The sequence below is a fragment of the Bos taurus genome, chromosome 10, assembly GCF_002263795.3.
Source record: "Bos taurus isolate L1 Dominette 01449 registration number 42190680 breed Hereford chromosome 10, ARS-UCD2.0, whole genome shotgun sequence".
In the NCBI taxonomy this organism is placed as follows: domain Eukaryota; kingdom Metazoa; phylum Chordata; class Mammalia; order Artiodactyla; family Bovidae; genus Bos; species Bos taurus.
The window spans coordinates 21,035,012-21,050,312 of NC_037337.1; the positions used below are offsets into that span (position 1 = coordinate 21,035,012).

The window sequence follows — 15,301 nt, forward strand, 5'->3', positions numbered from 1 at the left end:
TGAAAGCTACTGGATTTCCAGGGAAATCTCCAGAGTAATTTTTAAGGCTAACACCTTCCTATTCCTGTGCATTTAGGTATGGTATCAGAAAGGTGCCTGGAATCCCAGTTCCCTGCCTCTTTCCAGCAAGGACTTTATTTCCAACCTATTTTCTTTCTCTTCTAAATTGTATTTACATTGCTCACTTGCCTCTTAAACTGTCAAGTCAGCAGAGTATAACATGCCTACAGGGCCCACTCTAATCCATATTGAGTGAAAAGGTGAGGACAGCTAACATATAGTCAATGGTTATTCCTTGTCAGGTATAGTTATGAGTGCCTGGCTTCACTGACTCTTAACCCAAACAACACTGTCAGATGTAGGCACATCCCCATTTTATAGCTGAAGAAACTGAGAGGCACCCCTGGCCTGAGTCTACTGTGTGCCTAACATCTCTACTATGCTACCTCTGATCATATTGTTTCAGTTATCCCATGCTGTTTATGAAGTTTTAATATGTTAGTGCAGTCTAAAATCTATTTTAGTGCCATGGACTCCATTGCTGTGTTTCAGCATGTAATCTACTCTGACTTTAGATTCCTTTTTGCTCTTTACACATTATAACTCGTTATTGGCTGTTTTCTATTAAAAAAATTTGGTGTTTCCTCCTCCAAGGTTTTCTTCTGAGGAATTTTCAGTTATTTTGTGAATATTTGTCCTCATTTTGTGGGTACAGCTTCCGTCGTACCCATCTCAGTTTATACATTCACTCAGGTGGATCCAGATCACGGGTGAAGTTACTCTCAGCCGTCACCCCTGAACAGTGCCTGTCACACAGAAGGTACTACGGAAGTGTTAGCTGCCTCAATATTGGATCAGCTCTCATGAATACTTTGTGAGTCAAAACTTCAGGGTAATGCAGGAGGAAGAACAGGTCTGAGAACTGACAGTGGAGCCGCTTCACTGGAGTGGGGTCAGAGGCTTCTGCTTCTCCGATGGGAGATTGGGAATTTTAGGCCTGGAGGCTATACTGAGCAGCTCACAGAGGTCCCTCCTTTTTAATTCCTCAGGACACCAGTAGATACTGTCTTCTCCCAGCAATTTCTACTTATCTGGCTCGGTGGTTGAGCTGCCTGTGAGAGAGATCCTTATACCACTGGGCCATGCCAGGGCAGGCTGCACTGGGACACCAGCTGCTTGGGAAGAAGATTGTGAAATTAGTGTTAAAGGGAAGCCTGTGAAGACAGGCAGGAAATGAAAACAGCACAAATGTTATATAAATGAGCATTTCATTATTAGGCAGCATGTGGGGAAAGCTCTGGGGCCTGATCCCATAGCACCCAGAGGATGAGAGTGTTGTTAAGTTGCTCATAGTTTCTGCAAGCCTAGTGGCTTACTTATTCCAGGGGAGTTGGAGTAGGGGTGGGGGGTGCTGTGCCCCCTCGCTAGCTGAAGGCTCAGGTCACATTCTGCGCACACGTCCCTCCAAGGCCTCCAGTTCAGCCAGCACTTCCTTGGGCAGATCCTGGTTGACCTGTTCTGTCAGATAGCTCCGAATGTCATGAACCTCCTGTTGCCAAAAGTCCTTGGGGAGGGAGAACAACTGGGTGGTGTCAATGGCTCCCAGGCTGCTGAGATCCAAGGCGCCTTCCTTAGGCACCAGTCCGATGGGTGTCTCCCGGGCACTCTCCTCCCCGTCGAGCCGTCGGCAGATCCAGTCTAGCACCCGGGCATTCTCTCCAAAGCCTGGCCACAGGAAGCGGCCTGCCTCGTCGCGCCGGAACCAGTTGACGTGGAAGATGCGGGGCAGCTGGACCCCCTTGCGCCCCTCCATGCTCAGCCAGTGTTCAAGGTAGCGCCCAAAGTTGTAGCCGAAAAACGGCCGCATGGCAAATGGGTCATGCATGATGACCTTCCCTGGGGAGGGGAGCAGGATGGGTAAGGAATCTCCTTTCTTACTGGAGAAAAGTATCCCGCCTCCAGCTGGAGGAAGCTGTGAAATGTTGGTGGTACTGGAATATTCTTAAGGCAGGGCTAGGGGAAGGGAGTGGGGAAAAGATACACCTGGAAGGGGTGGGCAGGAGGAAGGTCTGGCTCAGGGAGGGAGAGAAGAGGCAAGGTGGGCACAGGAGTGAAGCAGGGAGGGCACTCACCTTTGTGTTCAGCCGCTGCAGTGGCCTCGGAGCGCATGGCACTGCCCACAAACACCCCGTGGCGCCAGTTGAAGGCCTCATATACCAGGGGGACTCCTGGGACACCAGGGCACACGGTCACAGGCAGCCCTTATCTTTGCACCATCACTCTATCCCTTCTGGTGATCTCAGCTCCTACTGTCTCCTAGGACCTCCACTGTGGATTTTCAAACCCCATGCCGCCCGCCTCCACCTTGATTCTCCAGGTGGGGGCGCTCTACAGGCAGACAGCTGTAGTTAGCAATCCAGGTTGAGGCCCTCTGAGCTTTAAATACAAGAGGGAGGTGCGCCCTGATAGGGAGCCTGACTCTTAACCCAGAAGGCACAGAGCCTACATGATGTTTACCTTTGGGTCTACGGCCTCCAAAGATGATGGCGTCAATGGGGACTCCCTCTGGGGCCTCCCAGGCGGGGTCTATGATGGGGCACTGGCGAGCCGGGGCACAAAAGCGAGAGTTGGGATGCGCACAGGGCTCCTTGTCACCTGGCAGAGCAAATACAAACACTATCACTTCCAAGGGCATGTCCACTCCCAACACATATACCTTTGCAGGCACTCTTGCACAATTTCTTTTTGCCTCATCAGCTCCCTGCAACCTTGAGTTGGAGGTTGGTAGGGAGAAGGGAGCCAGAACATCTCCCCTGAAGATCAAGTTATTTATCCATGATGGTGCTGCCAACTGAGTTATGGGAGAAAAGAATGGGAGAGGAACTGGGGTTTAGCAGGATATTAATGTTTATGCTAAGTTACAGAACTTGGCCAGTGCTCAAGGGAATGGGGTTAAATACTGTCGTAGAGTTATAATAGAAATTTTGCCCCAGAAACTCTTCTTTTATGAGATTATTATTTAAATAAACACTCAAACCTAAAGCAAAAACTGAGACTGTCAGGTCAGTATTTCAGATAACTGACTTTCCATCAGCAAATGGCGGAAGACAGAATTTCCTGAGTTATCAAAATGCAAACAGGAACTAATTTTAAAGCTAGCAGTATTTTGGTAATTTCCCTGGGTCTGCTTAGACCCTGCTGGAGTGACAGGGCTTGAAGAACTCAGTTGAGGACGTAACCTGGACAGTGGAAACCTGAGGAGACCATTTTAGGCCCCTTCAGATGCATGGAGAGGAGTTGGGACCAAGTCAGTGGCATATGTATAAAGCCCCATCATGGGGGCCCTGAATGGGCACAGTGCTTTCTCTGCTAGAAGTTGCTGCTCAAACCTGGGGGGCAAGGGAGTCACAGACCCAGTGTACCCTGCCCTGCTCCAGCCCCAGCTCCTGCCTCCACTCTCATATAAGCACCATCCCTTACGCTTCTCTCTGGCACTTTCATCCCCAGTTCAGGACCTAGCTCAGGGTATTATTCTGAGAATTGAAGCTGGTACAACACGCCCTAGTAATACCCCTGAATCCAGAGATGATGAAAGGGTTGGGCAACTAGCCTGTGGGGAAATATGAAAGTTTCTTGGATTTCTCAGTTGGGTGGGAAGGCTGAGGAGGGCTTAATGATGGTGTTAGAGAAAATGAAGGATGATTAGATGAAGAGGGTGACTGCTAAGCCAGCCTGGAAAACTTGAATGTAAGCTTCAGTGACCACAGGCCACCCTCCCCTGCTAAGCTCTTCTTTGCTCCCAACCCTAGATCTCGGCTCTCTAAATGCCAAAGGCCACTAAAAGCTGAAGGTCCAGAGTGCAGGGCTGGGGGAAGGGGAGGGCGGCAGGGCACTGGAGAGTAATGACAGGGTTGAGAAACTAGCTTCCAGGAGAGGCTAAAGAGCTGGTCTAACTTCGTTTGAAAGGACTGGGGTGAATATGTTGGAAGAGCAGGGGAAAGTTAACAATACTGACCTTTAGCCAATGGTTATTTTAGGGGGGTGGTGGTGGGGACCCATGGGAGGGGAGGGGCAGGCTTCCTCCTTCCTAATGGGTCAACTTTATGGATTGTGCTTTGAGTCCAATTCTTTCTGTAATAATTTCCAAGACAGCCCTTCCCCTTTAAAAACATTCAGCTTATATTAATTGAGAATTTACTATGTATTCAGCACTATGTTGAACCTTTTACATGCATTATTTAATCCTCCAACACCTTGTGAGCTAGGTACTGTAATAACTACCCCCATTCAAGTGATGGGGACCCTGAAGCTCAGGAGGTTTTAGCAACTCAGTCAGGCCACAGAGCCAATGTTTGGTGGAGCTGGGATGTGACTTGAGATCTTGCTTAGGGTTAGAAAACAGAACATTCATAACTCCCTGTGCCTCCCAGAGTTCCTGGGAGGTGGCTGCAGGTTGAGGAAAACTTTACATCAACAAGGTGCTGAGCCCTGGGTCTGACTAACCCCTCATACCAGGTTTCCAGGGTTTGCCTAGCCAGGAGGTCACGGTGATGCCAGGTGGAAGAGGCTGATCAATGCCCTCCCAATACACGCCGCCATCGCTGGTCTCAGCCACGTTGGTGAAAATGGTGTTACTCTGGATTGTGGCCATAGCATTGGGGTTGGTGGTGGCAGAGGTGCCAGGGGCCACCCCAAAGAAGCCATTCTCAGGGTTGATGGCCCGGAGTCGACCTGTCGAGAGGAGAAGTGAAAAAAAGGAAGGACTAACCAGGAAAAGTTGAGAGGCTCAGTCTTGGAAGGTCTTGCTCAGCTCCTCCCTGCCCTGAGCTAGACCCTAGATCTGAGGGGAAAGGCTCTGCATCTCCAGGGTAGGGGGCTGCCAGGAGGCAGGGGGGGTGGGGCGGTCGTTCAGGAAAATGTTCTCACTGACAAAGTTCACCCTGAGCAGTGAGGGGAGCGTCGAACCAGAACCCAGAGTATGATCTGAGGGCCTCTCACCATCACTGTCAAACCTCATCCAGGCGATGTCATCCCCCACACACTCCACTTTCCAGCCTGGCAGTGCCGGCCGCATCATGGCCAGGTTTGTCTTGCCACAAGCACTGGGGAAGGCGGCTGCCACATAGCGCTTCTTCCCCGCTGGATTGGTGATACCTAGGATCTGCGAGTTGGGGAGAGAGAGGACAAGGAAGAGAGCACCAGACAGAGGTCAGGAATGGTCTGCCTGGGAAGGACAGTTAGGGGTCGACAGGGAGGACCAAGGTTTATTCACTAATTGGGTACACCGCCTGGCCATGGGGCCTGGGGTGGCAGCAAGGGGAAGCCCCCCAACAGTCAGCAGCTTCAGGCCAAAACTTCAGGCATTTGGGCTGAGTCCTTGGCCTCCAGTCTGGCAGTGGAGAGGCGAGGCTGAGGCTGACTGGTCAGGCCCTGCCCCTGGCCTGCCCCCTTCAGATCCTCACCAGCCCCTCACCAGCATGTGCTCCGCCAGCCAGCCCTCATCCCGGGCCAGCCGAGAGGCGATGCGAAGGGCAAAGCACTTCTTGCCCAGCAGGGAGTTGCCACCATAGCCGCTGCCGAAGGAGATGATCTCCCGCTGGTCAGGCACGTGGCCAATCAGGGTTTTCTCTGGATTGCATGGCCACTGGCTCACCGGCTCCCCTGGGGACAATGGATTCATGGGGCTGCTGGCAAGGGCATCAGGCATCAGGGTGTCAGGGGCTGGAGGGACTGGGGTTGGCAGGAAAGACACTGGGAGCAGTGGTGTTGTCAATGGGTGGCTAAAACCTCCTACCTCATGACACCTGTCAGCTCCTGTGCCCCTATTCTTGGATAATTCTTCTCAATCTTGTGCAAATGACTTTGTCACCACAGACTCACTCCCAGCCCACTCCTGCTCTAGAACATGGGACTTTACTATCTCACTAATCAGGATGGCTAGGATGTGGGGTTCCCTCTGAATACAAGCTGGCCTCTGTGTCCTCCCCTGGGCAGAGCAGGTGCTCACCTTGCCCAGTCAAGGGTTGGCCCACAGAGTGAAGACACTTGACAAAGTCGCCATCTCCCAGGGCCTGAAGCACAGGTGTCCCCAACCGAGTCATAATCCGCATGCTTGCCACCACGTAGGCAGAGTCCGTGAGCTGCACTCCGATGCGGGACAGCGGGGAGCCCACGGGACCCATGCTGAACGGAATCACGTACATGGTTCGGCCTATGGAGGAAAACGCCCCCTGGATGAAGGGTTCCAACCTGTTGATACCTTCAGTGCCCCTGCATCTGTGTCCCTGCCCTGATTACCCAGCATGCAGCCTGGAAACCTCTCATCCACAGCTTGCTGGAACTCAGCTGGGGACATCCAGTTGCCCAGCTGCCCACGGGCCCCACCAGCCGGGAGTGGCACCGTGTCCCGTTGAGAAGGAGTTACAATCACCGTCTTGCTCTCTACTCGTGCCACATCCTTGGGGTCTGTGCGGGCCAGCCAGCTGGGGGAGAGCGGATATCAAGAAGATAGTGGCCAGCAGACTGCCCTCACCCCAGACCCACTCTTTCATGTCCAGCTTTGTCTCCAGGTCTTCTGTTGGCCTTATTTTTTCCCATCCATTTGCATCTCAGTTCTTGCCCCAGATTTTTTTTTTTTAATTTTTGGATCTTAGTTTGCGGCATGCCAAGCACATGGGCTCAGTAGTTGCAGTGTGTGGGCTTAGTTGCTCTGCACCATGTGGGATCTTAGTTCCTGGACCAGGGATCAAACTCACGTCCTCTGCTTTGCAAGGCAGATTCTTAACCACTGGACCACCAGGGAAGTTCTCTCCCCAAGATTTTGTCCCAGTCTAAGGGGTAGTTCCCTTGGCCCCCAGCCCTCTAATGGCCTGTGCCCTGGCAGAAACTCCCTGAATTTGTTAAGTAAAAAAAAAAAAAAGTAAAGGCTTTTATTTGTATCAGCTTAACATAAAAAACCACAATAATTTCTGATGGTTTCCCTCAAAGCTCCATTCTGCTTATTCCATTGGCATGGTCTATTTAAAATTGGATTTTGTCTCGGTAAACCCAAAGTGGCCTCGTCCACGGAGCTGCCCCCATTTCACAGGTTGCTGGGCTCAGGACTTACCAATTGTTGTACTTAGGGAGTTTTCGGATGAGTCCCTGCTGTTCCAGCAGGGCCAGTGTGGCAGTGTTCTCCGCCTCGGTCCCATCACAGATGTGGATGCCCTCTGGTTGGCACAGGCGGGCACTGTGCTCCACAAAGTCTCGAACCTTAGCAGGCAGTTGGCCCAGATCTCCGCTGAGGACTCGCAGCGTCTGGATGCTACACCGTGACGCCCAACCCCAGGGGCTCAGCCTGTGCCAGCTAAGCCTGCAAGAGAAGAAACAGAGAGGTAATGGGCCAGGTGTTCTCATGGAAGATGGGCAAGTCAAGGGTACAGAGGGCTGGGCCTCTAAAGACGAGCTAAAGTCTGTCTGGGTATAGGCACCACGAAGAAGTCAGACTAGGTGAAGGAGACGGGTTCAGGCCATGTGTATTTTGTGGCCTTTATGAGGCTTAGTGAGGGTGTCTCCTGATTAGCAAGGGACAGGTATCACCAAATGAGCATAAAGGCACATGTCTGGCAATATGGAAGTATATGTTTAGGCATGCTGATGTTATTGTAGGCTTGGCTCATGCCCATGATTTACTATGTCTGGTCAATGTCTGGAAATGAGCAGGTGTCCTGTGGCCCAAATGTCAATAAATTGTGCCCAGGTGACAGCTTCATGTGTCTGGTGTTCTTTTCATTCTCAAATATAGTTTTGCATGCTGGAAGACTGTGAAAGCTTCAAGCAGAGGACCAGGTCTGGGACATGGTTAAGTCCCAGTTTTCTCAATTTGGGCCCTTGCACAAAGAGTGGGTGATCGGATCTCAGGGTTCCAGGCATTGTTTCTGTGGCTGCCCAGCGGCCCAACAAGGATTGGATAAAATGTTGCCACTGGGTAGGTAGGTATTTTCAAACTGTGTGGAAGGCTGACTGTCAGGGAATATCACTGGCTGGGCTGCATGCCCCAATTCTTAGAACAGAGCCCCTGGAATCTGTCCCTTCACACCCCTAGGAGAGGGAAAAGTAGGGTCTGCTCTGATTGGCCTGGACCCAAGGTGGAGTGATCCAGAGAGAGCAAAGGCCAAGAAAGGGAAGTTACCCTCCTCCTATGCCAGGGCCTTGCCCACCAGAAACTGTACCCCACACGCCCAGTACTGCATGACCCTGTCCCTCCCTTGGCTCTCTTTCCTAGAACACAAATTGCCTAGAGCTTTGGAGGTGGGGTGGAGCATTAGACTCCAGGGTGCTCAGACTCACAGGGAAGAAGCCTGGGGAGGAGAGGACACTCAGGCTGTGCCTGGAAGCTGGGTGGCTTCACTGGGCAGGGCAGGGTGGAGACCTAGTGTGGCCCTAGGGGCAGAGGAGGAAGCCTTCTGGGACCTGTTCTGTTCTGCCTCTGAGAGTTTCCCCCAAGCATTAATTTTAAAGGCATTCAGCCTTGGGGAGAACCTCTCTCTGTGGGGAGGCTGCCTCTGGGAGTCTCCTGTGAAGCTCCCCCTGCTCTTCTCCAGTCTCTGGAGTGGGACCTTCTCCTTTTTATCTGCTCCAGAGACCACCCACAATGGCTGGCCTAGTGGAACCAGCTGTGGGAGAGACAGCGGGTCGGCTCAGACTCTGAGACAAAAGCTGAGAAGGGAGACTACAGAGGGAAGACAGAAAGCTGTGAAAAGGGGGTGACGATAGACAGGCAGGGCCTGGGGGTTCGTCCTGGACAGGGGATGAAGCCAGCCAGGTAAGAATGAAGGCAACTTAGTCCCTACCTCTACCATGCCTTCCTCCTTCTTGGGACCCCAGACTCCTCTAGCTGTGCAGGGCTCCCCGCCAGGTTCCCATCCGGGGAAGGCCGGGGAATGGCTGTTTACCTTCTACCTTCTTTAGGGAGCTCTGAGCTCAGTCCCCAGGGGGTTCGTGCATCCTTGACCCCAGGGCCCTACTTTTCCTCACTGCAACCTGTGGAACCATTCACATCTGTACCAAGCAAAGGAGGAGATATGGGGATTCGGCCCCGCGAGGGCGAGAGAGGAGGGGAAAGGAAGTTCTGAGAGTGGCAGATACAGACGCTGTGGTCAGGGACCAGTAAAGCAGGGAGAGGGAGGAGGGGACGGAAACCGAGACACCCGGAGCGGCTGAGGCCGCCCCGATCTCCGGCGTGACGCACGACCCGAGAGGACGAGATCCAGACACACTCGCCACCTGCCCGCCTCCTCCTCTCGGATGCACAACCAGGCTGAGCGGGGCGAGCAGGACAACGCATATGGCAGCCCTGAGCGGGCGAGCGCGGCGGAAAGTGAGGGTCGGCCCCGGTCTGGGGGTCACTCACCGCAGGCCGGGGCGGTACACAGCGGCCATGGCACCTGCGCTGGGGCTGCGGGGTGGCCGCGAGAACCGAGCGGAGCCGGGGAGATAAGGAAGGCGGGGAACGAGGGAGCAGCGCCGAGAGCGGGAGCTCAGGCTAGGCGGGAGGCGCTTAAAAAGGAGGCGGGCCGGCGCAGGGGCGGGACCCAGCAGCGCCGGGAGACCCTCTCTCCGCCCCCGTGCTACCCGCGGGTCCGCCCAGCCGCGGCCCCAGCCGCTGCATCCTAGCCCCCAAACCCTTGTCTCCCATTGGAGGATTGGTTCCTCTCCTCGGCTCCCCTCCCCGAAGCCCCGCCCCACCGGTCCGCCTTGCCCACTGCACATGATGTAATTTTGAGGACTCTTGCTCCTGGGAAATAGCGACTGGCAGGCACCGTGGCAAACAAGCCAAGAATTAGGGGCGAGGCCAGGGGCTGAACCCACGGGAAGCTGGAGGTTTAGAAGCCGGGGGCTGGGGCTTTGCCTTTCCCTTTCCTCCCGGGGCTTGGGCACTCTGGGCCCAGGCTCTTCTGTTGTCCAGGACTCTAATATCATGGTTCCCGCAGTCCCTAGCTCCCAAACCCCTGTTTCTTCTCCCAGAGATGAGGATTCTTCTCTGCCCTACCATGGTGGTAATGTCTCTCCACCCCAGAATCTCTTCTTTGGGGCTCTGGGCTGATCATTCCCTCCACATTCCCCTGAAGAACGCATCTGCCCCAGCCAACCATCAAGTCCTCTGGTAATTTCTCAAGTTATGTCTCCATCCAGACATCTGTCTTCAGCTTGAGGCCCTGGGTATTATCCCAAATGCCATAGCATCTCAAACTCAACATGGCTATGGTAAGCCAGCATCCATTCCTTATTTCTGTTAATAGCACCCTGATGTTCCTTTGGGGAACCACCTCCTCAAACTCTGTGGTCCTGTGGCCTCTTGGGGGTGGGCTCTGAGCTTGGCCAAATTGTGTGTTCTTTACTCTGGCCATAGCCAGTGGAAATGTTCAGGAATGGGGATGGTGTCTCTCTCTCTCAGGCTTATTCTGTCAGCTTTCAAAATGGGCTCCCTGTCTGCTGGGGTTGCTGGACTGGAGGAACCTAAGCCTGATGCTGCTGGGTGTCAGCTTGGCCCTTCAAAGGAGAAACCTGCCTGAGATGGAAGCCAGTCTAGAGGAAGCAGGCCGACGGACGGAGAGCAACAGATTCCTGATTCGAGAGTTCAGTTCAGTTCATTTCAGTCGCTCAGTTGTGTCCGACTCTTTGCGACCCCATGAATCGCAGCACACCAGGCCTCCCTGTCCATCACCAACTCCCGGAGTTCACTCAGACTCACGTCCATCGAGTCAGTGATGCCATCCAGCCATCTCATCCTCTGTCATCCTCTTCTCCTCCTGCCCCCAATCCCTCCCAGCATCAGCATCTTTTCCAATGAGTCAATTCTTCGCATGAGGTGGCCAAAGTACTGGAGTTTCAGCTTCAGCATCATTCCCTCCAAAGAAATCCCAGGGCTGATCTTCAGAATGGACTGGTTGGATCTCCTTGCAGTCTAAGGGACTCTTGGTGAACCCAGGCTGCATCCTGGACTCAACCTCATGTGTATGTATTTGGGACAATTTCTTCCAGTCCCTACATCCAAACTCTGTCTATAGCCACTCCACTGCAAGCATCTGCCTCTTTGTGCCTGCTTTCTGGCCTAAAGATGTGCACACTGGTGGTGTCACAACCACCCTTTCAAAGTGATGCTGAAAGCCCAGCTTGTCTGTACACTAGTGCTGAATCTAATCTTGGCAACAGAGTTTTGGGTGAAGTAGAAAAGAATTAACTTTATTACTTTGCCAGGCAAAGGAGGCTACAGTGGGTTAATGCCCTTAAAACTGTGTGTCCCAATTTGGAGAAGATAGTGAGAAATTTTATAATAATTGTTCAAAGAGAGCATGATCAATTTGTGGATGTTCTTCTGATGGGTTGGTGGTGAGGTAAGTAGAAGTCAGCATCATCAACGTTCATCATCAACTGGTACATGCTTGTGGATAGCATACCATCATTTGATAACTTCTCCCACCTGGAAAAGTTTTCAGAATTTGCAAAATAACTCAATGATATTATTATGTATATCAGTTGCTAGGGAAACAGGACCTTGCCCCATAGTTGCCCTTAACTGTCTCCCTGGTCTTGCATCCCTTCCCTTCCCCAAGCAGTTCAAGTTAACAACTGCTTGAATCTGTCCATTGGAGCTCAGGGAAGGTCATGGAGGCTGAATGAGGGCTGTTTCCTATAATCAAAGAAATGGGGGACACAGAAAGTCTTTGCACCTAGGAGCCCCACGGAGCCTAGCTTGATATCAATAGGTCATCATCTCTTGTGCTCTCATGGTTCCCTATCAGCAAATGGAACCACTATCTAGCCAGTTGCCCCAGAGGAACCTGAATCAGTCTGGACTCTTCCTTCCTTATCTTCCACAGCCAATCACACACCAGGACCTTTGGATTTGTACTTCACAATTAGCTCTCAAATCAGTGTCTGTCCACTTGACCCTTGCCTTAGTTCAAGGTTTATCTCTCACTTGGCTTCAGACAATAGCTTCCAAGCACCTGCTTGGCCTCCCACATCTCCAAATGCTACTCCCTCTCCCTCCCACTAAGTTCTTCTCCGAACTTTGCACATAAGTGCACTTTGGAAAATTAAGAGAGAAGGATAGTGTTTATTGTATGGCCACTAGGTGCCAGGCTCTGAACCAGCAGTTTTACACGCATGTGTGTGAGTGTTCAGACGTGTCTGACTCTTTGCGACCCCAGGGCTGTAGCCCGCCAGGCTCCTCTGTCCGTGGGATTTCCCAGGTGAGAATACTAGAGTGGGTTGCCATCTCCTCCTCCAGGGGAATCTTCCCGGCCCAGGGATGGAACCTGCATCTTCTGGGTCTCCCGCACTGGCAGGCAGATTCTTCACTGCTGAACCGCTGGGGAAGTTCTCTACATGCACAGCCTCATTCCATTTCACAACAACTCTGTTTTATCGATGTGGCCACTGAGGCTTAGAGTTTAAGCCATTTTTTCAAAGTCACACAGCTGATCAGCAGGAGAAACAGAATCTGAATCCAAGTTTTTCTTTTTTTTTGAATCCAAGTTTTTCTCACTCTAGTTACCAAGTTGGTTTTTTCCCCCTGCAATTCTATATTGTCTCTGATTTATCATTAAGAAAAAAAAAATGAGATCATAGCATTCTTAGGCTTAAAATTCCTTGAAGGCTTCCTACCACATGACAACTGATGTCTTTCATAATTTGGCTTCTGTTTATCCAGTGGTATCACCTCCCGCTCCTTACTTGCTGTCTTCTCTCCTATATGCCAAACTCTGCAGTTTCCAGAGCACACCTGGGAATCCTTTCTGCCTTTCAGGTTTAAATTAAACATCACCTCCCGTGTGAAGGTCTGTGTGCCCCTTAGAATTAACATCTCTCTCATCTCTGTTAGCTCTATACTGTGTGCATACCTATATCTTTGAATTAATTGTACTTTATTATAGTTGTTTTTGTGTCTCTGTAATCCCTGGGCCTTCTTTTAGCCTGACCCACAAGATGGTCCAGTGTCAGAGGAACACCACCAGGGGGCAGGGCAAGCCCTGGCTTGGTCTGCATTTTCTGTTCCCCAGGGCCCTCTGGTTCACCCCATGGATGTCTCACAGAACCTCTGCAGTAGATACTAGGACTCTGGCCCAGATCCCCACTTTAGAATCACAGCACTTATTGAAACTGAGTGGGTCCCTATGGGACCCTCCCAGATACAAATCCTTTTTGTGTCCCCAGTTTCTTATTTGGAGGAAAAAGGCTTTAGCTTCCTAGACCTTCCCTGAGTACCAAAGGGCAGATTCAGGGAGGAGAGACAATGCAAAAACAGAGGAGGAGCAGTCCAGAAAGGATAGTGTGGCTATAAAGCAGGGTCCTGGTTCCTCCTCAAGGGATATCAGTTCAGCTCAGTTCAGTTCAGTTGTTCAGTCATGTCCGACTCTTAGTGACCCCATGGACTGCAGCACGCCAGGCCTCTCTGTCCATCACCAACTCCTGGAGTTTACTCAAACTCATGTCCATTGAGTCAGTGATGCCATCCAACCATCTCATCCTCTGTCATCCCCTTCTCTTGCCTTCAGTCTTTCCCAGCATCAGGGTCTTTTCAAATTAGTCAGTTCTTTGCATCAGGTGGCCAAAGTATTGGAGTTTCAGCTTCAGCATCAGTCCTTCCAATGAATATTCAGGACTGATTTCCTTTAGGATGGACTGGTTGGATCTCCTTGCAGTCCAAGGGACTCTCAAGAGTCTTCCCCAACACCACAGTTCAAAAGCATCAATTCTTCTGCACTCAGCCTTTTTTATAGTCCAACTCTCACATCCATACATGACTACTGGAAAAACCATAGCTTTGACTAGACAGACCTTTGTTGGAAAAGTAATGTCTCTGCTTTTGAATATGCTGTCTAGGTTGGTCATAACTTTCCTTCCAAGGACTAAGCGTCTTTTAATTTCATGGCTGCAGTCACCATCTGCAGTGATTTTGGAGCCTCCCAAAATAAAGTCTCTCACTGTTTCCACTGTTTCCCCATCTATTTGCCATAAAGTGATTATGCCAAAGCCTTTGACTGTGTGGATCACAATAAACTGTGGAAAATTCTGAAAGAGATGGGAATACCAGACCACCTGATCTGCCTCTTGAGAGATTTGTATGCAGGTCAGGAAGCAACAGTTAGAACTGGACATGGAACAACAGACTGGTTCCAAATAGGAAAAGGAGTACGTCAAGGCTGTATATTGTCACCCTGTTTATTTAACCTATATGCAGAGTACATCATGAGAAACGCTGGACTGGAAGAAACACAAGCTGGAATCAAGATTGCCGGGAGAAATATCAATAACCTCAGATATGCAGATGACACCACCCTTATGACAGAAAGTGAAGAGGAACTAAAAAACCTCTTGATGAAAGTGAAAGAGGAGAGTGAAAAAGTTGGCTTAAAGCTCAACATTGAGAAAACAAAGATCATGGCATCCGGTCCCATCACTTCATGGGAATAGATGGGGAAACAGTGGAAACAGTGTCAGACTTTATTTTTCTGGGCTCCAAAATCACTGCAGATGGTGACTGCAGCCATGAAATTAAAAGACGCTTACTCCTTGGAAGGAAAGTTATGACCAACCTAGACAGCATATTCAAAAGCAGAGACATTACTTTGCCAACAAAGGTTCGTCTAGTCAAGGCTATGGTTTTTCCTGTGGTCATGTATGGATGTGAGAGTTGGACTGTGAAGAAGGCTGAGTGCAGAAGAATTGATGCTTTTGAACTGTGGTGTTGGAGATGACTCTTGAGAGTCCCTTGGACTGCAAGAAGATCCAACTAGTCCATTCTGAAGGAGATCAGCCATGGGATTTCTTTGGAAGGAATGATGCTAAAACTGAAACTCCAGTACTTTGGCCACCTCATGTGAAGCATTCACTCATTGGAAAAGACTCTGATGCTGGGAGGGATTGGGGGCAGGAGGAGAAGGGAATGACAGAGGATGAGATGGCTGGATGGCATCACTGACTCAATGGATGTGAGTCTGAGTGAACTCCGGGAGGGGTGATGGACAGGGAGGCCTGGCGTGCTGGGATTCACGGGGTCGCAAAGAGTTGGATGCGACTGAGCCACTGATCTGATCTGATCTGATCTGATGGAACCAGATGCAATGATCTTAGTTTTCTGAATGTTGAGTGTTAAGCCAACTATTTCACTCTCCTCTTTCACTTTCACAAGAGGCTCTTTAGTTCTTCTTTGCTTTCTGTCATAAGGGTGGTGTCATCTGCATATCTGAGGTTATTGTAATTTCTCCCTGCAATCTTGATTCCAGCTTGTGCTTCATCCAGCCCAGCGTTT

The 15,301-nt window shown here is 51.0% G+C and overlaps 1 protein-coding gene across 1 annotated transcript; it reads right to left on the bottom strand.

The window, feature by feature from the left end:
- Positions 1-1,249: 1,249 nt before the first annotated feature.
- On the bottom strand, positions 1,250-9,537 carry PCK2 (phosphoenolpyruvate carboxykinase 2, mitochondrial). Its single transcript, NM_001205594.1, has 10 exons — positions 9,395-9,537; positions 7,109-7,354; positions 6,298-6,482; positions 6,008-6,211; positions 5,474-5,661; positions 4,999-5,161; positions 4,513-4,731; positions 2,518-2,655; positions 2,133-2,228; positions 1,250-1,896 (listed from the first exon to the last, which is right to left on the bottom strand). The coding sequence occupies exons 1-10, from the start codon at positions 9,421-9,423 to the stop codon at positions 1,442-1,444; spliced, it is 1,923 nt and encodes a 640-aa protein (NP_001192523.1). The 5' UTR covers positions 9,424-9,537; the 3' UTR covers positions 1,250-1,441.
- Between the last annotated feature and the right edge of the window lie 5,764 nt (positions 9,538-15,301).